The 26041-nt window shown below is 41.3% G+C and overlaps 3 protein-coding genes across 3 annotated transcripts in view; 2 read left to right on the plus strand and 1 right to left on the minus strand.

Moving 5' to 3' along the window:
* cfap57 (cilia and flagella associated protein 57) overlaps nt 1-6599 on the minus strand; it is a gene marked incomplete at both ends in the record, with an annotated part of 16388 nt that extends 9789 nt beyond the window's left edge. The window contains 10 exons of the mRNA XM_080836808.1: nt 1-108; nt 527-739; nt 1160-1273; nt 1547-1712; nt 2171-2310; nt 2755-2907; nt 4581-4755; nt 4947-5203; nt 5919-6232; nt 6443-6599. The exon at nt 1-108 is cut by the window's left edge and continues 66 nt beyond it. Coding sequence (XP_080692934.1) covers nt 1-108; nt 527-739; nt 1160-1273; nt 1547-1712; nt 2171-2310; nt 2755-2907; nt 4581-4755; nt 4947-5203; nt 5919-6232; nt 6443-6599 — 1797 coding nt within the window. The remainder of the gene's footprint in view (nt 109-526; nt 740-1159; nt 1274-1546; nt 1713-2170; nt 2311-2754; nt 2908-4580; nt 4756-4946; nt 5204-5918; nt 6233-6442) is intronic.
* Nucleotides 6600-7511: 912 nt separating this feature from the next.
* ebna1bp2 (EBNA1 binding protein 2) lies at nt 7512-15028 on the plus strand. The gene is made up of 9 exons (XM_080836809.1): nt 7512-7662; nt 7989-8072; nt 12469-12638; nt 12922-13045; nt 13391-13480; nt 13573-13648; nt 13779-13875; nt 14219-14384; nt 14483-15028. Exons 1-9 carry the CDS (start codon nt 7591-7593, stop codon nt 14528-14530), a joined length of 927 nt encoding a protein of 308 aa, XP_080692935.1. The 5' UTR covers nt 7512-7590; the 3' UTR covers nt 14531-15028.
* Nucleotides 15029-22005: 6977 nt separating this feature from the next.
* LOC308363637 (low-density lipoprotein receptor-related protein 8-like) overlaps nt 22006-26041 on the plus strand; it is a gene marked incomplete at both ends in the record, with an annotated part of 53467 nt that continues 49431 nt past the window's right edge. Inside the window, 2 exons of the mRNA XM_080836455.1 lie at nt 22006-22072; nt 22687-22806. Coding sequence (XP_080692581.1) covers nt 22006-22072; nt 22687-22806 — 187 coding nt within the window. The remainder of the gene's footprint in view (nt 22073-22686; nt 22807-26041) is intronic.

A 26041-nucleotide genomic window follows, 5' to 3' on the forward strand; every position in this document is an offset into this window, starting at 1 on the left:
GATGACCCTGATGGTCCCGGCGGAGGTGCCGGTGAAGATGGCACGCCCGCTGTGGGTCATGGTGATGGCTGTGTACATCACATCATCGGCACTCATCTCCCTAAGGATCTACAGAGAGAGCAGTAACTCAGTAAAAAAGTATACCTTCATTTACTGTATATCACCTGTAGCCACTAATCAGTTCTCAGTCAGAGTGCCCAAACCGGAAAGGTAATGATAGGGCCCCTCGTCTTGCATGAACCCCTCTTTCAACCCATTCAAATCCAGAAGGCTGTGATGTTTTGAAAGGGCTGATCGATCGAGGATTGTGCAGGATGGCAAAAGTTACATGATACTCTACTACAGTATGTTTCAGCCTGATGTCTTTGGATACATTTGAATAAATATGTTTGTGTTTGTATGTGATTAACCAATAAGAGTGCCATGGAAATGGCTTTAATGCCAAATCCTCTTGTCCCCTTATTTAACTCTCTATCTATGCCTTTTTTGCCTACAGAATATTTAGATTCCATATCCTAAAACGTACCTGACAGTCTTGGATCTCCTTCAAGGTTCTGTCTGTGCCGACGGCAAAGAAGATTTTGCCGTCTGAGGACATGGCCACACCGGTGTAGCTGCAGGACTTGAGCACACTCTCGGACTCTCGCTTGCTGCTCAGGGTGTTCCACTCGTACACGGCACCGTCCATGCCACACGACACCAGGCGACTGTCGTCCATACTCCATATGACAGACCGCACCTGTGGGGTCAAACATGGGTCATCCCCACGGCACCCGTATTGAGACATATATACATAACTGGTCTAATTGGGGGTGACAGTGGTACAGCGGGTAGGGGAGTCGTTTAGCAATCGGAACGTTGCTACTACGATTCCCCACTCCTCCCTACCAAGTGTGTAAGTGTCCTTGAGCAAGACACTAAACCCCTTAACTGCTCCTGATAAATAAATGCAATTTCCTTGTAAGTCGCTTTGAATAGAAGCGTCTGCTAAATGACTACATTTAAATGTAATTCTGAACTAATAAAGCTAAAATGTAATAAATGTATAAATTCTAATGTCTGCAAACAAAACAAAACGAACACAGAATTGAACAATATCGTCTAGGTTACTTTGTACTTTGAAATGTCATTCACAGCATGGAAATGTCTCCTGCCTCACCTTCCCGTTGTGTCCTTTGAGATTGAGCAGATTTTCAAAGGTGGTGGTGGAGTAGATATGAATGACGTTGCCGTTGACAGCAGCAAACATGTGCCCCCCGTGACTGAAGGCACACTGAGAAGAGTTCAATTGTCAATTAGAAACAGCCACATCATCATCTATCATGTTAATTAGACATTTCACAGCATTCTCATATGACATTTCACAGTCCTCTCGTATGCATCACACTGAATCATCTAGCGTTCTATCTCTTTGTCCTAGGACTCCCTTTTCAGTTTTAACTCTAAGCAAAGCACACATATCATTTCAATGGCTGTCACAAACCAACCCAAATGGCTGCTCTGCTTCCACCTCTGTAGCGCCTCAACATCCTTCACTGACACTCACCTCTCTGCATCCGCGCACAGTCAGCTCCTTAAAGGTCCGGATGTCGTCTATGAGCAGGTTCATTAACCGCAGTTTGTCGGTGAAGCCCACCAGCACAAAGAGGCCAGAGGGATGGAGTGCCACACTGTGGGCCTCTTCCTGGAACTCCTTATACAGCTCCAGAACGCTACACACATTCACAAATACAGACACAGCATTTATGGATTTCCCAGCATGTACTATGTATGTGTGTATGTATGTATGTATGTATGTATGTGTGTATGTATGTATGTATGTATGTATGTATGTATGTATGTATGTATGTATGTATGTATGTGTGTATGTATGTTTGTGTGTATGTATGTATGTATGTTTATGTGTATGTGTGTATCAAGTGTGTATGCGTGTATGTATGTGTGTATGTGTGTATATATGTATGTATGTATGTATGAGTGTATGTATGTATGTATGTATGTATGTGTGTGTGTATGTGTGTATGTATGTATGTTTGTTATTCTGATCACTGAAAGTGATCTACACTTCTGTGAGCAGGGATTGTTCTAAGACACTGGAGCCACAATGCACACTGGTAACAGAGACCAGTCGTCTGACATGACCAGTCCTTAGCACTGCTCTGAGACGTACTTGCTCTCATAGTTCCAGATGCGCACCGAATGGTCCAATGAACAGGTGGCGATGAGGGGTTTGCGGATGCAGATGGATAGGCCGGTGATGGCTTTGGAGTGGAAGGAGTGTGACAGGAACTCAAAATGCGCTTGCTCCCCCTGACACAAACAAGAGCACAGGAACACGTACCAGTTAGAGAACTATGACGTATGACTGTGAACCTCCATATCCAAAGGACACCCATATCCAAGGACACTCCATATCCACAGGACACCCAGACTATGCACTATGTACTTCTGTGGTTCGGGTCGGACCACCCCGTGAAAATAAAATAAAAGCTTTCAGTGTGACGTCTCCATCTATATTGCTTAAAGATACCAGTTTAACATGCTAGCAAGCTTTTATCAGTGCCATGCAGTGCTGTTTGCAAGGTTTTGCATTCATTTTATGCAATGATGTAATCCAAACTCCTTAGTACTGCTGCTTTAAATCTATTCTTTAAATAATAAGACAGCTGATCTTATTACACATCAACCTCTGTACTCTGTCTATACAAGTCAACATCCTTTGTGTTGAGACAGCCCTTGAAGTGGAGAAGTTACCTTGCTGATCTCAGCAGAAGCCAGGGTGATGCTATAGATCTGCCCATAGTCAGTGCAGGCAGACAGGGCCTCCTCGGATGGGCTGATGCACAGGCCAGTGATCTCCTGCAGCTGGGCTTGACTCGGTTCATTACTGTGTGGATCTGGAGGTATCTGGAACAGACACAGTAACAAGACAACATAACTCTAACTGGGGGTAGGGGGGATGACTTACACAAATGGAGTGGACAGTATCTGGGGCCGTATTCACAAAGCTTTTTATCTTACCACTAAGAGTGCTACTAACTCGTGCTAAAACATTTTACGTAGGAGTAATTTCTTAAAAGTGATTCCCAACGCCTCTGAGACCTACTCATACTAAGGATAATACAAACTCCTAAGCTTAAGATAAAAGCACCGTTGCTATGGATGACGTCGATTCTCATGCACGAGTTAAGAAGGGGTGAGGACGGTGATTGGTTGTTGACAGGCTCTCTCATTAAAAACTCATTTGTGACGTCCCTCTAACAATCCCACTATATCAACTGAAAATAAGACAATAACCTAGGCTTCAAATTAAGTCATATTAAATAGTTATGGACAGTGCAGTTTGCAGAATGCACACGCATGATGACAAGTTTGTGCATCCAACGGGAATGATACTTTGCACGTTAAGAGAAATAGAAAGCGATCAATATAAAATATGGCAATTGCATGTAATCAAGGCAGTAATAATTAAAGCACCCAGCAAACTGTTAGGCTATTATATTTCCAGCCCTTGACCACTTCAAATATCAGCACATACGGCACTTCAAGCCCTCCAATCTTAATTGATCAAAGCAAAACCAACGTGAAACGTAGCCTAAGCGAAAGCCTACTGGTCCCAGGACCAATAGCCACTGTCACCCCAGCGGCATCCAGCTGGTAAGTTCTCAAAAACCTGCTGCAGACCGCTCTCCGTTGAAATGCACGAGTCATCGGTACATCCAAGCCACGGTGGACGAAAACGTCCTCATCTTTTGATGGGGCAATTATTGTAATGGGTGTCCCGTCACTGGACATTCCTACGATCGCGATGGAATTTACTTTGATCTTGTGTAATAGGCGATTGTCCAAAGGCAACTGGATAAACTGTTGGATGATGTGGGGTCTACAGTGCGTTGATAGTTTGATGAATTAAACGGCTGAGTGATGATTCCCAGTGTCGTCATTTGCGTTTTCCGCAAAACGCAATAGGCTATCTTTATGTTTCCAAACATTTCACTTCGGGACACATCGTTGTTTAAAGGCGTCATTGCATCCCGCGCTAATTCTACAACAATATTAATACCTTCACGGTTTACGCAATAATGTCTTTTATCAATTCCAAGTCGGCTGCAGCCATCTTACGATTTTTTGTGAATAAGTCTTAGTGACTTAGGAGTCCTCATGAGGAGTTTTAAGCTGTCTTAGACTTAGGTGCTACTTTTAGGGATAAAATTCTTTGTGAATTGCTCTTAGTAAAAAAAAAATAGGAGTCCTAAATTTAAGACTGACACGCCCATTATTTTTAGGAGTTTCTCCTAAATTCGCCACTTATGAGCTACTTTTAGCCCTAAGATTCTTTGTGAATACGGCCCCTGGCACATTAATTGGCCAATGCAAGTCACACAGCAGCTTATTATAGACTTGACGAAAGAGGTTCTTCTCCAATTTAGTATTTTATTTCCCTGAGTTTATAACATTTGTTGGTTTATTCATGCATTTCATTGATCTAGACATACAGGCCGAAGCCAGCAAGGGCAAGAGATAGGCTGGTGACTAAGATTAACACAGTAAAAGCCTGATGATGCTGTGGTGGTTAGTACCTGTATCTCTCTGGTCTTGCGGTAGTTGTCCTTCTCCTCCGTCTTCTCAAACAGACACACTGTGCCAGGCCCGGCTGAGCAGGCGAAGCCCTTGGAGTAGGCTGTGATGACGGTGATACGAGGCAGGCTAGGAGAGACCCTGCCCTCCTCCTCCTCTGAAGGCTTCGTCTCCTGTCTAAAGGATGAAAGACGGAGTCAGAGGAATCACAGAACAGTTTCAAGTCTTTGTGAACTGAGTGAATGCTGAGTGAATGCAGGTGGATCAAGTAGGGTACAGTGTATTCACCAGTTAACATAGTAGGAAATAGTGAAAACTCTAAGTTTTTTGGGCGAGAACTGGTGGAAGCCAAACTCATAGGAATTTACCTGTCCACCTCGTGTGAGGTCTTAGAGGTGACGCTCATTTCCCAGCGCATGTCGCCAGACTCAAACACCAGCAGGCGGCCTGTGTCAGTGCCAGCGATTACACGCTCCTCTGACATCCAGACATGTGACAGGAAGTTTAGGGAGTCAAGCTTCTGGAAGCTGCACTGTTTTAGGGCCCCCTCTAAGTAGCGGTACAGCTTGAACACCCCATTGCCACTCACACAGATCAGCGTGTTGTCATGGGGGCTGAAGCTGACCTGTTAAACGACAGGGACAAACAGTCAAGTTTCCAAACTATGGGGCAGGTTGAGGGCAAACAAAAAACGGGAGAAGACTTGAATAACTAACTAGTTGTCAAAGTTTAACTGACTGATGAAATTCAAATGTAGACACAATGTTTAAGAACAGCAATGCACAGTGGTGTAGTGGTCCCTGGAGAAGTGGGTATACTCTTATTTATTTTTTAAGCAGCCCATACAGTACAGGATAAACGCCATGTTTTGAGAAGTGTGTATAAGCAATGCTGACTGAAAAATAAGTGGGTCTGCTGAAGTGCCCTTGAGCAAGGCACCTAACCCCGATCACTGCTCCCCGGGTGCCGCCAAAGGCAGCTCACTGCTCCGGGTTAGTGTGTAACTGCACTTCACTGTGTGTTGCCACTTCCCTGGATGGGTTAAATGCAGAGGTGGAATTCAGAGTGTGTGTGTCTACACCACCTCTGCCATAGAGTCATTTCACTTCACTTCATTTCACTTTATACCTGCGTATACCCTGGACTACACCACTGGCAATGCAACAATGCAATGTTTTTTTCTCGTTGTCAAAGGGGGGCCTGCCATGAAAAGTTTGTGAATCACTTTGCTAATGTCAGTGCTTGTTTGATAATACATTTTTTAGATAAGATGGAAATTATCTGGAGTGACCACACAGGAAGTGTATGTGTGTGTGTGTGTTTGGAAATGTGTGACTTGCCTGGTAGATGTTGTTGGAGAGTGTGGTCGTCTTGACTGTGGCTAAGACTTTCTGCTTCTCCCACATCCAGTAAAAGAGGGTCCAATCAGGGCCACCAGACTGGCCTATGAGGAATTTGGAGTCTGGGGAGAAAGCCAAGCAAAGAAACTCCTGGACAGGTATGTCACCTCCAGTCAGTACCTTCCTCCTGCGAGTCTGCTCATGGTGCAGATCATACACAGTGATGATTCCCTTCTCTGCTCGCTCTGACACTGCCAAATAACGACGGTTAGCACTCATAGCCATCGCGAACATGCCCTGGCTTTTCTCTGACCCTGTTGGCACACATTTAGAAATGCGGTTATTAAGACATGCCATTTTTTCTGAAGTAGAATTTGCATTACGTAGGAGCTATTCATTTTGCATAGTTATCAAATATATTCAATTATTGAGATCATATCTCTTCAGTTCTTTATTTCCTATTCCCAATAGTGTATTTGTGTCATTTCAAGTGATGCCAGTAAGAGATATAAAACAAATATTACCTGGGATGAACTTCTGCCATCTCTGGTCAATGTTGTAGCGCACCAAGTTATTTCCACAGGGAAATATAATTGTTTGCTCATCAAAGTAGCAGAGGCTGTTTGACACTCCTGTTCGCAGACCGAATGTGTAATATGACTGAGCTACCACCGAAGCCATTCTTCAGCCTGTTGGGTATGACCCTGAAATGTGCAAAGAAATTAAGTTCAAATAAATTACCAAGCGCGATAGTGGTTAACTTGCTGCTACGTTAGCCTACCTGTTAATTTTAGAACAGTCTAACGTACCTGTAAAGTTAGAAATATACACAACAAATGGCAAGCTATGTTAGAATGTTATCACACTAATGTAAGCCTTTACCAAGAGACATTACTACACCAAATATAATATAATCTCAAGCGAGAACTAGCTACCCAGAATAACTATGACAGAGGTAACGTAGGTAATATTTAGCCTATACCAGGAAATGTCAGTTTTCCTATGTGGCCAGCCAACAGCTAAGCTAATATGATCTCTCATATCGCTAGCAAGTGCAAGTGACATATCGACAAACTGTTACATGAGATTGTTTTTACATATCATTTCAAATCATCATAAAGGAGTCATAAGAAATGAAAATAGCCGAACTTACAGTTTCACAAATGTGTAACAAGACCTTTTGAAATAGCTACTTGATCATGCTAGCCACATCACACATAAAGTTAGAGCATCCATTCAATGTTGTCAAGGTAACCTCAAACTGACGCGCTGCTATGACAACGTCCATGAATCCACATGCATTTACATTTCTGCCACTAGAGGGTAGCACGATTCCATCGTTACAGAATAAATAAGAAATGTAAAACGTAATCTTTTAAAGAATATTCAAATTCACCCAAGTAATACCATGGTGATGTATTAAACGATGCATAACTTTAACTTAAAAAATGGGTTCAGCTTTCGAAATACTTAAACAGACATTTACGCTACACGATTTAACATTTTCCTTCGTACCTAGGAACTTTGTAATTGATCACACCAAACTACCCGGTACGACATGCATGGTGCACTTACTTCATGGAAGTACCTCACATGTGTTTGATAGGAGTTACTACATTATAGGAAAGGTAAATCGCGGTATCTACCCAGTAAACGTACTGATTTGGTTAACATGGATACTTCAGACAATGAGGAACAGTTGGGGTTTGAATCCGAAGAGGATAGTGAAATGTCTGATGGAGCGGTGAGTGTTTATATCTAGGTTGCTACCTAGCTAGCTAACGTTAGCTGAGCAACAACGCAGAGCTGGCATGTGTGATTGAATTATTCCTGTGTGCTCCTTAACTATAATTAATTTACCTTTTTACATGTGATGGTATAAATAATTATTTCGCAGTTCATTAGTTTGTGTACGTTACTGTCAGTACATCCATGAGTAACATGTTTATGGGCTATGCTACCTAGTTTGTGTTCTTCGTCGTAGTTATGGTCGACTTGCGTGAAAACTTTGAATCGTCTGTAGATTTCAATGACTAACTTGTAATTTTCGTTTTTTTTTTTTTTTTAAAGTTACAAGAGGCATTCGCAAAAGGATTGCTGAAGCCCGGTCTAAACGTTCCTGTGGAAGAAGCGAAAAAATTGGCCAACAATGTGGTGAGGAACATTATGGTTTTACACATTTTACTCCTTCCCCTGTCATTCACAACGAAATATCGCCACTTGCACGTTGGCTCGCACACGTATTGTGTTTATCTTTGCCTGTGAAGTAAGGTGACCAGATTTCTGAGACAAAATCCGGGGACAATTTCAGTTCAGATACGTTAACACCTCCAAAACATGTAAAGTTTTTGTCTTTGTAAACGGAAAAACGGGGACACTGGCTGGGCCCTTTTTCATAAAGCAGTTTATCTTACCCTTGTTCTTGTAAATTGCAAGGGGAAGTGTCAAACAAAGAGTATTTATCTTAAAACTAATCACAAAGTGGCTGAAATGAAGAGTAGTAAAGGTAACAACCTTTTGCCAGATAATTAGAACCAATTTTTTGTGATAAGAACCTCGTTGACTCAAGCTTCCTTGCAGTAGGCCTAACCTCTGTGCTTGGCTGATAAGTGACTGGTCTGCACATATGGGTGTCAGGTGTATGTTTTTCCAGCATAGAACATGTTAAGGCCATTGCAAATGCAGTGTATTCATATATTCTGTGTAATCCTGTGTATTCCTATATTCTGTGTAATCAGCTGGAACAATGAAAATACAGATTAGGTCCATACACTCCATGATCTTTGGAATTGTTTTTTAGGTATTACTATACCAAAAGTGATTTAAGAAACAAACAAACAAAAAGATTCAAAATACAATTTCAGTAAAAAAAAATCCAAGCAATGTCAAGGTGAAGGGGGGGAGATCTGCATAATCTAAATAATAACAAGTTCTGTGGCACACTTCCAGTTGACATCTTTGTTAATGCAGAATATGTGAAGTTAATGTGGGGAAAAACACATTTCATTAGTGTCTTTTAAGAGACCACCACAAGAACATACGTTTTTTGTTTTAGTTTTTAGGTAATGTAGTCCTACCCTTATTCTAGGCTACATGAAAATCTATGTAGCCTAAGCACATGACTCATATTTTAGCACATTTTTTAACCTCCTGCTTAAAATTGAACTGATGAGACTGTTTTTGCTTCCTCATCTTGAACGCAACCCACTGCCATAACATCAGCAGTTTGACTAAACTTGACAAAGAAAAAAATATTCTTCCGATTTTGAGTATAATGTTTTCAGGGTGTCTACAGGTATAAACAAATTCAATTTAAGACTTTTTAAGACTTTTTAATACCACTTCTAAATGAAATTTAAGACCAAACTTACGATGGAAAAACAAATCAAAAGTGGAAATATACAGTAATCTTTCCAAGTAAACACACTGATGTCTGATAATAACCGGTTGAGTTTAAAAAACACCAGCTAAATGTGTGTAATGCGAAAAGATAACAAAAATGTCATCAGTCCTCAATTTTCAGAGCATTTAGGTCCCATAAACAAATGCTTATAAAATCAAGTAAATAAATTAAAAAACGCCCAAATCTGGCTGGAGCCCTGGCTACGATGATAAACCAATAAACAGGAGCCCTGGCTACGGCGCAATCCGAGGGGTGGGGTTATCCCCTCAAGTCTAGGCAACGAGATTCAGCCCTAACAAATTCCGATCATTTGAACGACAGCAAGAAAATAACATTTGCGAATAAAGTGTACAATGGAAACATAGGCCATTGTTCGTGTTTTACTACTCAAAGCATTCCAGGGATTGAGTTACAGTGGCAAGTTAGCGATCAAAGCAACAGGTAGACCACCTCCCAAAATCAGAGCAACTGCAGATTACAGCACAGCTGGCTAATAAGTGGTAACGTTAGCTACCAATGGAGTTGAATGAATGGTGTGCTAACGGTCACATATTAGAACGTAACGTAACTGCAAAACGTTTTTTTTTTTTTTTTTGCTGTCTCACACTGTGATAAATATGTTTAAGTGACCTCCGTTTAATTTCCATAAACTGTTCGTTGTAAGGTAAAATGAATACATTGCTAGCGGGCGTGGTGTAGCGTGTGGAAATAGCACTGACAGGACTAGAACTCCGAGGCCCAACTTTTCGTATTTGTAAGAGGTCAGGGCCCAACAGACACCCCGCTTATTTTAGCGAATCTATATTCCATTAGGCTAATTGAATCTATAATCCATTCATTGTAATTAATAAGCGATTGTTATGTGTGAGAAAAAGCAACATCAGCACCTGCCACAGGTGGAAGCCTATAAATAAATAAAAGAAAAATCTAACTCTAGATATAGCATCAAAATTGTATTGTGCACCAGAAAACAACATAAATACACACAGATAACTTAATTGCAGTAGGCCTATCCTATTTGTGCACAGCAAACAGAACCAGAAAAGACCCAAAAGATAGCATGTACTCAAAACAAGTGATGGAACATGCAAACAAGACCACTCAGCTAGGCCTAATTAAAATAGGTGATGCTTCAGACATGCAAACAAATAGGTTCAAATAGGTCAATATAATGATTAAAATAATTTAAATAATGAATTAAATCTGTGGCTGCAATCTATAATCAACATAAATAGCACCAATCATTCCTGGGCAGTCGTTTGAGTTGGTAGCTGTCCACAGAAAAGCATAACCACTCCAATGATAACGCACAAAAACAGCACTAATGCGTCGGTCGAATCCTATACATTTACGAGTAATCACCTCAGACAGCGTGTATTTTAGACACTGTTGTTTAATGGTATTTTTTTCGTGCTCTCTCGCCGTCAAGCAAGTAATATGCGAAACACAATGCTGCCACTCGACGGTAAATCGTAACAATTATCCACTGAAGCAATTAGGAACACCTCAGTCAGCCCACCGTCTTCAACTATGTTGAAGAACAGACAGTCACCACCAACCCAAACTGATACAGCGTTGATAACTTAAACTTGGTCTAGTTATTTTCCTAGAAACGTCGTGGAGTGTGGGTTGGCAATCATCTAACCTGGGGTTGCTTTCCGTCAGGTGCTTTGCATTAAGGTGATAACTTAAAGACGAGTTGCTTCTGTGACAGCTAACTTCAGCTTGACAAATGCTACATACAACTTTAGATTTGTCGATTGTCCCGTCATTTGGCCTCTTAAACAGAAACCAAACAATCCCTCAGCTCTCTCCACCTTTCACTACTGCTTCGGTCGCTCTTGCCTACCTGACTGCAGGCACGCGCCGCTAGTGTCACACCGGAAGTAAACAAAGTTGCGTCAACTGCATTAAAATATTTGTATCACATACATAGACAACGCAGCGCACCGGCTACCGGAAAAAAATATTTGACCTGGCAGAGCAGATTGCCTGCATTTTCGCACTGACATGGCACAAAAATATTTAAGACCAATGCAATCTGATTTTAAGACAATTTAATACTTTTTAAGGCCTTATTTTGATGAAAATTGATTTACGACTTTTTAAGACTTTTTAATGACCCGCGGCCACCCTGGTTATAGTGATAAAATAGACATCTGACAGCCTGGCCCAGGGCTATTTGAAAACGTATGTTGATACAATATAAAACGAAAACGTTCGTGTTCAACCAGGCTGTATCTAAAGCCTACAACAAAATTGATGGCAGGGAAGAGTGGTTGCGCGGCTTTTAAACCAACGTTCCCGGAGCCACCCAGACAGAGATAGCATACCTCATACGGTTTGTGATTAATGTAAGTCCGCAATCCTCAGCTTTCAAGTGGTTTCATTTAATGTCAAGTTGCCAACTACCTCTAGTAACCCAGACTAGTGAAACTGTAATATCATAGTACTGTAGCTAGTATCACTGCTAATGTTAAAAAGTTAACAAAGTTAGTTAGCAAGTCTACAGATGTGACTGACATCTGACCAACAGATAGCTGCTGCTTAACACACACATTGTTGCAAATTGTAGATCATAGGTTAAATAATATGATTATTGTAGATCATGGGTTAAATATGTAGATCATGAGTTAAATAATATATGACATAGATGATAAACAATGACACTAACCTATCCCAATGCTATCCTATCTTGTTGTACTCGTATTGTCAGAGCTAGCTGACTGAATGAATGAGTGAACGCGATCTCTTTCTAAATAAAAAAAAGAAGCCAATGGCAAAGATTCTACCGCGCTGCATATTCCACCAATCAAAATACTAAAAAGACGGTCATTCTAGATCTTTGAGCTCAGAGCGAGAGCTTGCTGCCCTGGCTGCTGGCTGGCTTGCTTGAGCCTGTGGCGTGTAGGCTACGCAACTAAACGTTTTGGTCATTGTTTTCTTTTTTAATTTTTAATTTCTATCCCTGGTCTATCTGTGAAAACCGGGGACATTTCCGGGGACAGCTCCAGCCGGGGACAGGCCACCAAAAACGGGGACTGTCCCCGGAAACCGGGGACGTCTGGTCACCTTACTGTGAAGGAAAACTCGATGTGTGGGAGTTGTGTGATTCATTTCGCCTCTGTATTGAACCCCTTGTTTCAGGAGGGTATGAAACAGTGTCTGGCTGATTTCTGCAAGACTCTTCCATGGGTTGAGAGGCTGAATCTGACCAACCTACCAGTTCCTGACATAGTTGCCAAAGCTGAAGGCAGGCTGGTTGCCCCTGACGGAGAAATAAATGCTGAAGATGATTTCCAGAGGGAGATGTATTTGTGAGTCTGACAAAGATTTGTTAAGCAAGTTTCAACATCAGCTCAGTTCTGTTGTCTTAACCGTAGTGACGTACAAGAAACGGTGATGTATTGTCAGGTCTTAAGTCTAAATTCTGAACCAGTTAACAGGACCTCTTGTCTATGTTAAATAAGACTCTTTAGGCTTAAAAACCATGTGCATTCACACCACCACTGCTTTGTTCAATTTAATTCATTGGTTATGTTTGTGAGAATGACTACAACCACAAATCTGTGTTGAATTTGTTGAATTGTTCTCTCTCAGCTATCGCCAAGCCCAGGCAACAGTTTTAGAGGCCTTGCCAAAACTACGGAAGCTGAATATACCAACCAAGCGCCCAACCGACTATTTTGCAGAGATGAGCAAGACCGACCAACACATGCAGAAGGTCTGTTAGCCTTGTTAGTTTATCTTCATATAGTTTAAAAGTGTCAGACGAGTATTGTGTTTTGAAACCTCCTCTACTTGTAGACACAACCCTCCTATTTTGGCTTATACGCACACACTTCACCAACTACAATCACTTAAGACATGTCTGCATCTCTATACATTACTGTATGCCATATTTGATACTGTGTACGTAGGTGATGTTGTATGCAAACTGTACAAGCGTGGGGTTTCACATTTGCTTTGTGTAGTGTGAAATTGCTTTGCTACACACTTGTCCTGGAGTTTACTACTACTTGTCTGTATCACAAGACATCTCCAGACAGTCTGTCATTGTTTGCCACAGATCAGGAAAAAGCTTCTCGTCAAGGCGACGGCCATGGAAAAATCTGAGAAGGCCAAGAAACTGAGAGAGCTGAGGAAGTACGGTAAAAAGGTGAGTCCTGCTTTTATCACCCGTGACTTAAAACCAGGCGTGGTCAATGTCTTTTGCTAACAGCTTGCTGATTTTGGCTGTCTTTGCACTAGGTTCAAGTAGAAGTCCTTCAGAAGAGGCAGAAGGACAAGAAGGCCATGATGACATCTGTAAAGAAATATCAAAAAGGTGCAGTGTGTCTGGGAGTTCTGGACGTTTTACAATGTTCACCTACTGTTTTCATTACTCTTACATGCATTTCCAGTTCTTGCGATATATAATGAAGACTTAATCTATCCCATATTTCTATTTCTAACAGGCATGACAGACAAACTGGATTTCTTGGAAGGAGATCAACAAGACAACAAGGTGAAGAAGGGTTCAGGCCCATCTAAAGCACAGCTGAATAAGAAAGGGTAAGAACTCTCTTGAGAGTTACTAAATTATCACTTTGTACAGGGAAGTCAAGTTGTTCAATAGAATCATTTCTCACTTAAATTGTAGCAACTTTGAGTTGCTGTCCCAAAGATGAGACCAAACACACTATTTAGTTTGGTTCTTAATTTGATGTTTCGTCAGAGTAAACATAGAGGACAAAATGTCTGAAAACATGTTGAAGCATTCTGGGTCTCTCTTTCAAGTGACTACAGCGAAGATTCTCTTTTTGAAACAATAAAAAACATCATTGCAAAAGATATAAAAAGTAACAGTTCTCTGTGCTTGCCTATACCCAAGTAATGGTTCTCCTTGCTTCCCTAGAGCCAATTCAAAGAGGAAGTTCAAGGACCAGAAGTTTGGCTTCGGGGGCAAGAAAAAGGGCACCAAATGGAACAACAAAGAGAGTCACAACGACATGAGAGGATTCCGTGCCAAGGTAGCACATGGGAAGGGAGGAAAGGCTTCTGGGAAAGGTGGAAAGGGCAATGTAAGTACATTCTGGGTTGATGTCTTTGTCTATCATTTGTCTGTTTTGTAGTGATTCGCCATTCTCCTGTATTCATCTGCCTTCCTTGATTCTCATAGAAGCGGCCGGGCAAGGATGCCAGGAGGAAAACTAAAGGCAAGAAATGAGACTTCCTCTCAACAGACGTGGACCCACCTTTTGTGTCCTCACACACAGAGATGGACCTAAGATTGGATAATTCTGCACAGTTCCGATGGACATTTTCCCTGCCATTATCTGATCTAGGGCTCACACCGGATGGTTCATTTCTGACCATTTCTTTTTTTGTTCCTTCAAGTATAAATGGAACATATTTTTTGTGAGATATGTTCTTGTGTTTGTATTTGTGTGAAAAGAAGGGTGTTGCAAGGAATCTTTGAGAATCATGTGAAGGAAGTTGGACTTGTTTCACACGTTTTATTTTGTGACAGCCTTAATCTTAAATTGTCCTTTTTAGCAATGCCATAGGCAAGCTTAGTAACTTCTGTAATGTTTTTGTTACAAAATGTCTAATGTACAAGTAAATACAGAGTAATACTAAACACTGTCGTTAAAGCTTAATGCCACATTGATATTTTGAACATAGAACGTTGAAATTGAACAATTGGGTACAACCATACATTTACTATTTTGCTACGGTTCTACATGTCTTCACCGCTTTTGAATATTCAGGTGGAACGACATCTGCAATAACGGTCTTATCCAGCTGATGGGTTTAGGTCAAATATGTAATTCATATTCATTCAATAATCTGCAGATTGTTAAAACTGATTTCAACTGACTTCAACGGAAGTCGCAAATCTGTGGTATCATACTGTGTCCTGGGAGGAGTCGTTGTCCACTGACAGGATGTCAGAACCCTGGCTGCCCAGCCGTTTCTCTGATGCACAACAAACAAACAAAAAAAGTATCTATTTGTTTGTGCAGTACAAGTATCCAAACACAAGTCACAGTTACTACAAATAACTTTGTTAGGCAACCACAGCAAAAACATCATCATTATGAATTAGTTCCCAATTATTAATGTACCCTTACGAGAAACCCTGTTCAAAGCCTAGCCACCTGACTCCCTATTTGAATCCAGCTCGGCCCTTGACAATAGCCTCCCTCCTCCAGACTCTCGCTCCATATGCTGTGGAAAATAGAGATGGTGCCTCACGGGAACTTCCTCCAGACGCCCCGGACACGGCATTGAGTATGGATTGAATAACGGCATGCGACCATCCTACAGATGAAACACAAAGGGGCCGTCAAGTCCTTTGGGATCATAGACATAAGAAGTGCAGAAGGTCTTCCTATGTCTATGTATGTGATTCACTGAAACAGTAAAACGTGCTCTTGGAATACAGGTGTCATATGACGTGGCGTCAAACTTTGTATATTGATGTAAGAGGGCTTACAGAAACTTTAATATTTCTGATTCACATGCATAATGGCCATGATTTATAAGCATTCTGATAATTCTTCTAAATACGCTCATCAATTACCGTTGCTCAAGTTAACGACAGATTTATTACATCGAACCACTAAAATTCTTGGCAATACTTGTTTTCCATGTAGTGTTTGCATTGGACAAGTTTCTGGCTAGTATAAATGTTCCCGCCATTTTTAAAATTCTGTGTGTATGTTTGCACACACTACCTCAGTCCATACGTGAAAATTATACACACTTTACAAATGTGTCCATTTGAAAGCTCAAGATATGTACTTGCCTGAGGCAAGACCGGGTCTCCTGCGTAAGATAAGCCTCCAGACTGCGGATGGGGGAAGCTGAATGGGTCAAATGACACCGGTGGCTGCAGGTTGACTACAATGGCAGGGCATGCGTATCCGTTCGGGTAAGAATATACATGAAAGGGGAAGGTCATCCTTTCGCCCATGTAAACATTCTTTTGGACCCTCTCAGTTACCATTTGATCACCAGTGTCTAGGAGAGAAAAGGTGCAGGTAAGCAAGGGGAAAAAAGGACATGTATGTGTATATGAGGAGGGGGTTGCAGGTGTTTGAACTGTTAACATTACATTTATTTTACTGCCCCATTGAATCGAGCAATATTACATTAAATTAACTTAAGTAAATCAACTGTGCACTATAGTACCGTATGTTAACACAGCCTCTTCAGTCTGGGAATGTTGGTAGTTTATCATTTGTGCAACTGGTAAAGTGTTTGTAACAGTAACGATGATCCAATCGCCGGACAAGGGCGCACATCTGGATTAGCCTGAAGTAGACAAATCGCAATTTTTGCGATGGTCTCTCCTGACAATATGCGTGCGTGTAAATGCAAGTTGTCTTCAAAAGTGTCAAATGTTGTAGTTTAAACTTTATTTTCAATGTAACGTTACTTTTGACAAGGATGTCTAGGAAACCGGGAAGAATCTTTGCAGCTCTCAGATGCTCCAACAGTGGTGGCAGACTTTAACTGAATGAAAATATGTTAATGTGCGTTTAAAAAGAATGGTGTGCCGCGATGAAATGCAAACAAAACACAAGAGCCATCTCAAATATCGCTAAAGAAACAAATGCAGCAGACCACTAAGAAATAAGCATGTCAAAATTATCCTTAAGGTTTTTTTTCGATATGACCAAACAACCATATTTAAAGATTATTGTGGCTTATCATAACACTATTTTGTTGTTAAATCAGCTTTAACAATCACACTGACCTGGTTGTTAATTCAATATCCATGCAGATTCTTTTCATTTGATCCAGCAGTAATTTATCTTACAATTTATGTTGCAGGATCCATGATTTTAGTGCCGTTACATTCATGACGCCCACTGTTACAACTGTCCCGCACTTTCTAAATACCTGTAAGTTGTTAACACGGGACGTGTTTGCATTGTGTAATCCTTGCTTACATTGCTGAAAGTAGTAAAATATTACTGCTTTATACCCAAATTCCAGCTTTTAAGACAATCGTCTTTGTATAAACCGAGATAGAACAGAGACCTTTCAAAAAGTTCTACAATTGCGGCGCCGAAAGTTGACGGGGATCACAAATCGCCGTTAGATGGTTAATATGACAGGGACCTAAGGTCACTGCGTAGCTTTGTGTTGGCTAGCATGCTAATTTGACCACTTACTTCTGTTCATTGTGAAGACATCCTGTACTCCATAACCCGGGCAAGAAGAACGGCCTGCGCCCATTCCAACATCGATTGTACCACCTGTAGGTGGCCTGACAAGATGCTCCTTAACTGCACATGCAGCCACCTCCAATTCCATGTAAGTTTTGCCATCAGTTTGAGTTCCTCCCGCTGGCATGCGAATGACACTCTCAGACTTGAGGTTGGCGTTTGATGGCACGTGTGGCAATGTATCTTCATCCAGCGCAGCAGTGCTAGCTGGAGTGGCTAAAACCGCAAGACTTTCATTGATCGCAATATCATCTCTTTGGCTTTTCTTGAGTCGTCGTTGACTGGCCATTATCTTCGTCCGATCGGTTATAAGAGAGCACTTCCAGCATTTACATGAAAAAAACTGACATTTACCGGAATGTCCTTTCAGCTGGACCACGAATCCGTGATTTCTGCATCTTGCACATTTTGGGTTGCGAGGTACTTTCACTGAAACATCTGCCATCATTAAGTCTGAAAATGTTGGTACCAATATGATTTAAAGAATCTGTCAATCTGTTAGAATTTGCCCATTTAAATCAATAATAGTTTAAACAAAAAAAAAATTGTCAATTGCCCACATTAGCTAGTTGGTTGTTTCTCCAGCAATAAAAAATGTAACTGACAGAATATGGCAGGTGTTTGTTGTGCAAGGGAAGGGTGGGTGAAGAGGGGGGTTCCAATTAATCACGTGGGATGAAACATTGTATCCTTTTCAATCTGTGTGAAAATCTCTGGTGTTAGTTCCCACAGTCATAATGCATTGATATGAACAAGCTTAGACATGTCAGAATCTCTGTATTACTTAATAATATTAAGTTAATATCACTGATTATTAACTGTCAATATATGGTATTTTCCAAACCATACAATCAGAATACCGAGTAAATTGAATAGGTGCCAACTCATCATTTTCATTCACTTAGAAGTGTTTTACAATGATTTGCAGCAGTTTGCAGAAAATGTATGGATTTACCCATCCTGCAGCCTCATGTAGCCTGCCCACAGGTTAAAGGTCTAAACGGGAGTGCAAGAGTAAGCGGGATTTAGCAATTTGACTTAATCTCATTGTTTTTGTGTTATAATAAAAAACAACGTATGCCCATTAAAAAGAATTACAGTAGTCCTTTCTATAATAGGCCACAATAGGAATATTGTAAACTGGGACAGCATACTAGATAGCGCTACATCTAAATTATACATAGATAAAAGAATTGTAGATTATTTAATTACATTTAAACAGGATTATCTTTACACTCCTTAGTTTTGACACCACATCATTTGAAAAAAAAAAATACAACATATGATTACAATGGACATAAATGCTAGTCTTGCATTTTCAGAACAAACTACCTTCCAGGTACCGTAAAGTTGTAACATTTAAACACAGCATACACTGACCAGAGTGCTGTACAATGTCAATAAAAGGCAAATAATACAATATAACCATACAAATTGACCATAAGTCCTAATATCAAATACAAAGTGCAATAACATTCAATAACAGGGCACCCCACATAGACAAGAACAGGAGGTGAACAGTTAGGGGGAAAGGAAGGCCAGGGAGTAAAAGTGGGTTTTTAGCCTAGACTTGAAGGCAGAAATGGAGGGGGCGGATCTAATGTCCTGAGGGGGCTGGTTCCACAGATGTGGAGCGGCGACAACAAAGGCCCTGTCACCTTTCTAGAGGATCTGAGGGACCTTTGCCCTTTGCTAGAGCATCTGAGGGACCTTTGGACTGACTGGGGCTGTACAAGGTCAGTGATGTAGGCTGGGGCCAGCACATTGAGTGCCTTAAAAACAAATAATAAAACTTTAAACTGTATCCTAAAATGAATGGGGAGCCAGTGCAAGGAGGCCAGAATGGGGGTGATGTGCTCACGCCTCTTGGTGCCAGTTAAAAGACGTGCAGCTGTATTTTGAACCAGCTGTAGACGTCTGAGTGAGGATTGGGGGAGGCCGAGGTAGAGGGAATTGCAATAATCCAGCCGTGATAAAGGCATGGATAACTATCTCCAGGTATTTATGAGAAAGCAAGGTTTTTGAGGGGGGAGATCACTCTAAGTTGGTAGAAACTAGTTTTGACCACATTACTAATCTGTTTGTGAAGACAGAGTTCAGAGTCGAGGATGATACCCAGGTTTCTGGCGTAGGGTGTGACAAATGGAGTGAGGTAACCTAAATTATTTAGAGCAGTGCATCTTGCCTTGATAATGATGACTTCTGTCTTGTTGCCATTTAGCTGGAGGAAGTTGTTGGCCATCCAGTTTCTGATGTCTTCAAGACAGACCAGGAGAGATTGGATTGGACTGTTAGCTAGAGGTAGCTCGTTGTAAGGACGCTGGTAGTAAAGAAAGTTGGTAAACAACCAGCAAGGTGAGTGGTTGTTACAGTACAGGGTCGAAAAGTTGTTGACTGGACTGGAGAATGAGTTCCTTGCCTCAGTGTTGCTATTAATCTTTTCAAGGAAACACATGATTTGGGGTGGAATATATGGTAGGACTACAAATGTATGAGGTGATGATAAATGTTGAGGAGAGACAATATTAACTGCATTTTTGATGAAACCACATTTCACATCTGATGTTTGTTTCATTGAAATTCTTTGCTGCCACAAGAATGCAGGAGCAGGGCCAGGTAGACTACCGGTAATTTAATTGTTTAACATCTGCGGAACAACAAGGACTTTACCGGCACTGTGATAAAGGAGAAAACAGGCCAATAGCACTTTCTGAACCTCAACTTCATGAAGCATCCGTTTAGCTGTTGCTTTGTTTCACATGGGTCACTTGGATTCCAAATATGCAGAAAAACTCAAATGGATTCAAATATACAAAAACTCAAATGGATGCAAATATGCAGAGAATGCATATCAACACAATTCAATTTCCCTTAAAAACACACTCTAGGGCCTGATGCTGCAGTGATCTGCAGTGGTTATTTTGGATACCATACTTATAAATGGTTAGCTGTCTTTGCCCGCTTGAGCTATTATATTTTTGTAATTGAATGTTCTGAAGTCAAAAGTCAAAGACAGCCACTTTGACCTTTAAAAAGAGACTAGCTCCAAGGCAGTAATGCAGGAAACACTGGTCATAAAGTGTATATAATAACCTTTGTGGAATCATAACTCATCAGACGCATCGCTCAAATATCTTATTTTTTGGGGGAGTACAATTTTGATGGCAAATGATTAACCCCTATGTGCAGCCCTCTTTCGAAATCAGTGGCACTAAAATGTGTGTGATGTGCAATCAGTAAACAAAAACAGATTCAGTTTGTGCAATCAATAAACACAATAGACTAAAATGAGGGTGACGGTGAAATGTGCTGATGACACTTTTCATTTTAGGTCAGGTTAATGCAACGATGAAACGACCAGTGCATGTGTAATACGTTCTGTCTGAATTCCTGTGCTGAGGTTGGCTGTGAGAAACCATCAGGGCATGGGCGAGATGGTTCCGCTTCAGCTTTCCTCTATTAAAATGACTGATTATTCTGTCAGCTCTGGTTGTGGCATAGATCTGAGTGACAGCATCGGTCGTTGTCCCACTATGATATGAGACAGGTCTTACTGTCCTTTCAAATAGATGCATGCTTAAACGATCAATCAAGACTAAACTTAAACTGTGATTTTTTTCTAGATAATGTACAAAAACATACACACACACACACACACACACACACACACACACACACACACACACACACACACACACACACACACACACACACACACACACACACAGTATCCCAAAGAATTCACAGTTGTAAAAGATTATGTTCAGCTCAATGACTGTAATGTAATGTACATGTAATTGGTTCATCGAAATATTTAGCATTTTTTGCTAAATTAAATTTGAATTAGCTAGATGTGATTATTTATAACACAGAGAGACGATTGTATAACACATAGAGACTCATTTATAACACAAAGACTCATTTCATTTACAGTTATTACAGATAATACATTTCAGGGAAATATAAAGCAGAAAGTGCTGTTCTTAGTCTGAGCCTGGACCTGCATTCCCCCAAAGTAACATGTTAAATGTGCAATTGCAGGCTTGTTGATGATGTAGACCCAACCCAGGAGTGAAGACACGAGTTTATTAGTATTCATTAGCCTATGTTCACGTGTTTCAGGTGCTTTATTGTTTACACTCAAAATCCACATAAGTGTAACGGATGTAAGGCCCACATGTGCATGTTAAACTGCATCACCAAATGTCACGGAGGAGCAGAGGCTTTGTACGAACGTAAACTACAAAACTAGCTACATCTGTAGACTACAACCATCCTGCAAGATCAGTCCTATTACGTTACGTTCACTGAAACCCCGCCCTCCTAACGATGTCGCCAATGGTTCAAATTGCTAGTGAAGCTGTTGGGGATTCAGTGAAGTACCACCGTAGCATCGGTAGAGTGAAGGATCCGGACCTGCTTTGTCTGTGAATGAACGTCGTAGTCGAACGCCGTAGAAGAGATGTGGACAGAAATCGGAAAACTATTATTCTTTCATTTGTTAGTCATGGAGCTTCACTCAACAAAAGGTAAGTCCTGTTTTCCCAGTGTGAAAAAAGACAGGAATTAGAAACGCAGTCTGGTACTGTGATTTATCGTGTGCTTCATAGCCTAGCCTTAAATTAGACTTAGTGATGCCAGCGTTGTTTGTGTGTTTGTGTGTTGGATGAAATACATTTTGCGGTGAAATATACAAACGAGGTCGCGAAATAATTAATTGACTGCCCCTTCAACGAATATGGAATGAAATAGTTGAGTAGCCTAGTATAAGAGCCTTAAGATGTAGCCATTCGTTAGGCAATATAAATGAGGCATAATGCATTAGAACCGTTGAGTTATTGTCGTCCAGCCAGTTGATACAATTGACTGTAGTTCGCCAGTGCGCCCCAATGTAATAGCTTAATTTAATCAAAGACACGAACAATTTAGGACCGAATTATGAATATAATGTTTTCTTTAATTTTGTATTGGTCAAATAGTGTGGTCGAGCAACTGATGATAGTATCCTAATCCGTTCAGTAATGTTCTGCCAGCGTTTTCTTGTCCTGAAAGCCATGCACTGATTCTTTATTTTGCTGTACATGTTGGGATAAAGCACAGCATAGTTGTGGTGCAGCTGCTAATTTTTTTTCCTGTAACGCAGGAACTGAGGAGGAGTGCGAGGATGGACAGTTTCAGTGCAATAATAAGAGGTGTATACCAACTATATGGAGGTGCGACGATGACGATGACTGCTCGGATAACAGTGACGAAGAGAATTGTCGTAAGTTATTTGTATTATAATGTAATTGGTTGAAATATACAGGTTAGGCTGAAACCACTCACAATACAGGATAAGTAGCCTAAGCTATTCATACGAATAACAAGTTCCTTCCTTGCCACAAACTTGTACAAATTCAAACTTAAAAAAAGAAAGGCTCACTACTGTTTGTTCATGACACAATTGTCATGTGTTTAAAGGTATGCTGATAGCACACTCACTTGGTGAGTAATATCAAGGTGTTGTTAATCCCGAAGAGGAGGTAGTAGCGGTTAGGTGTGTTTATAGACACCAATGGGTATTTTGAGCATCTGGTTCAGTTATTATGTTTTCCTTGTCAGCAGGAAGCTTTGAGACAGTGAAATGTACAATCAGTTTAAATAATGGAACAGGAGAGTGTGTGGAGCGTCATCGCTCACCTGGTTCTGATGCCAGTGCGGCTTAATTAACTGTTGAACTGTGGGAAACGAGAAGTATTCCTATCATGTCGTTGTTTATTATCGTTTAAAGAAGACTGTTGTTAAATGGGAAGGACGTGCTAATAAATGCAAGGGCAGATACAGGTGCAGCAGCCCCAGCAGGACCCCCCACCCCCACTGTCTCTCATTGCCCGTGGCCTACATTTATTTGGAGCAAAAACAAAGAAAAACAAAAGAAATGGAATCCATCCAGTGATGCAGTCCCTCACCATGCATCAACTCTTTTGTCTCACAGTTAATTGTAGCTCAAGAAGAATGCGTTGCCCATTCTCAGTGTATGTGCACGTGTTCACATTTTCTCTCTCTGTCTCTCTCTCTCTCTCCCTCTCTCTCTCCTGTTGTCTTACTAGCTGTCTCATTCTTTCTCTTTTTTTCTCATTTTCACTTTAACTCTTCCTTTCTATCACACACATTCTCTGTCTCTCTCTTTCTCAGACACACACACACACACACACACATACACACACAGTACTCATACACAGGAAAGACACAAACTGACATGTGGTAGTGCCTGCAGAGGCATTGGCTGAGCTGGTGTAGTAGCGCCCTCGCCATGGCGACCAGTTGAATATGCTCCCCAGGCCATGGGAAGAAAGCAGGTCATTTGGCGCATTTGTTCCGTTACATAATTTATGTATCTTGTGGCCTCATAGGCTTGCCGTAGTCGCCCTTTGTTGTTTGTCTCAATCGCTCTCACTCTAACTGATGACATGTTACACCTGTTTCTCAAGGAAAAATATCCAGCAGTTCCCCAGCTTATTCTGCGTTGAATGTGGTTTCATTGCCAAATGAGTTATTGATTGAGTCATTCAGGAAATTCTCAGGTGAAAGTTTGTGACCTTTTCAGGTGTAGAGAAGGCATTGCGTGTCTTATTCTGTCGTAAGGTGGATATAATACAGAAACCATGTCTGTTGTAACTCATGAGATGAGCTAGCCCGGGTAAAACAGTTAACATTCAGCTATTGTGCTTTTTAACTGGTCTAAATAACGGATAGCAACCTCAGTCAGCCCTGGGTACACAAACAGATGACCCTTACATCCCTTGTGTATTTCTCGCCTGGATTTGTCACCCCCCCCCCCCCTTACACACACACAATCCTTCTCTCCCCATCCCCCCACCACCCAAACCCCCATCAGCCCCAGTCTGTCCCCATCACCCTCCCCCTCCTCCGTCACATTGAATTGTGTGCTGTAACGTCAGGAAAGGATTGTGAATAAGCCTTTCTCGTGTTATTACACCCATTTTTTTGAACAACCTCTCTGTGATTCATGCATGGCATTACAGTAATTCACTGGTCTCCCCCCCCCCAGATGTGCTCTGCAAAGTAAGAAATGTCTTAATTAATTGAGGTGGGAACTGAGGTCTGAATTGTGCGGTTCAAAAAACTGAATTTGCCTAACAGGTAACAGGTAGGACCCCCAAGGAATCATTATGCACATTTAAGCTTCACATACAGGTTTAGTGTGCATGCTGTTTGCACGCCTCTGTCTCATGCAAGCTCGTTTTCGAAATACAATTTCCATGTCATTGCAATCTGCAGGTAACATACGTGGAAACATGCCACCCTCATATGAATTGTTTATGCATTTTAAGGTTTTAGGTATGCATCGCGTCATATAATCTTTTCATCCCAGTCACGCCACCACAAGTTAACAACGTCTTTAGAATCATGAAAGAGTGGTCTGGCCAAATGAAATTAGACACTCAAAAGGGAGTTGTTTAAGTAGGTCTTCATTTTGATTCCAGTCATGTGGCTGAAACTATTTTTCTAGTGTCACTGTTATGGTTGGAGAGCCAATGCAGATACACAGGAGGATCTGATGCCTTGTTGAGGGCGTGGGGATTGTCAAAGACTGGTCAGGGTTGAGATTGAGACTGTTGTAGAGCCTCATCTTTATTTATCCCCATGTTGGTTTTCTGACAGCTCACAAGTGTGTGATGGAGAGGTGGTATTTACTGTCTGAATTGAAATTTGATTAGTAATGTTTTCAATCATCAGCAGATCTGTAGCTCTTCAACATGTAAGTCATTTCACATATTTTCATTTTCAAGCACTAAGAAGCCAAAAAGAGAGATGTTGTAGAAGAGGGAGTGTACAAAGATAAAATCATGAAACCCCCCCGCCCCAGTCTAGAAATGGGCAGACATTTGCTCTGTAACCATTACAACCCTCCTCGTGAGCCCTGAAGCCTTTCAGGTTAATCAGTCCAGACTTCTCCACTTAGCACTGGCCTCCTCCCTGTTCTTTATGATTTGTGCATCATCCAAGTGTGAGACATGAGAAATAAGATCTGATAGAACAACAGCGGCTCTTCAAAGCGGGCCTGTCTCTGTGTTTGTGTGTTATTACGTCTCTCTCTTTGTGTATGTGTGTGAGTGTGTGTCAGTGTGAGAAAGAGAGCTTGAGCGAATGTATGTGTGTGTGTGTGTGTTTGTGTGTGTGTGTGTGTGTGTGTTTGTGTGTGTGTGTGTGTGTGTGTGTGTGTGTGTGTGTGTGTGTGTGTGTGTGTGTGTGTGTGTGTTTCATCTGTGTGCACAAGGCTGCTGTTTTTTTTATTCAGTATTCAAAGCAATGTCAGATTTTTGGTAGGGTGCATCAGAAGGACCATGTTGGGAGGGAAGGATGTCTACCATCTCCATCTTAGAGAGCACCCAGCCGCACAGATTGTCTGTGTGTGTGTGTGTGTGTGTGTACGTTCATGTATACTCTGCCTACATCTGGGATGTGGATGTGATTATGTGGACCTTCAGGTCCAT

The sequence above is a fragment of the Sprattus sprattus genome (genome assembly GCF_963457725.1).
Source record: "Sprattus sprattus genome assembly, chromosome: 4".
Lineage (NCBI taxonomy): Eukaryota > Metazoa > Chordata > Actinopteri > Clupeiformes > Clupeidae > Sprattus > Sprattus sprattus.

Excerpts from the sequence above, each read along its gene's own strand:
- ebna1bp2 (XM_080836809.1), top strand. The coding sequence starts at position 7,591 with ATGGATACTTCAGACAATGAGGAACAGTTGGGGTTTGAATCCGAAGAG. Across the intron at positions 13,046-13,390 it reads CCGACCAACACATGCAGAAG|ATCAGGAAAAAGCTTCTCGT; the intron begins GTCTGTTAGCCT and ends TGTTTGCCACAG. Across the intron at positions 13,481-13,572 it reads TGAGGAAGTACGGTAAAAAG|GTTCAAGTAGAAGTCCTTCA; the intron begins GTGAGTCCTGCT and ends TCTTTGCACTAG.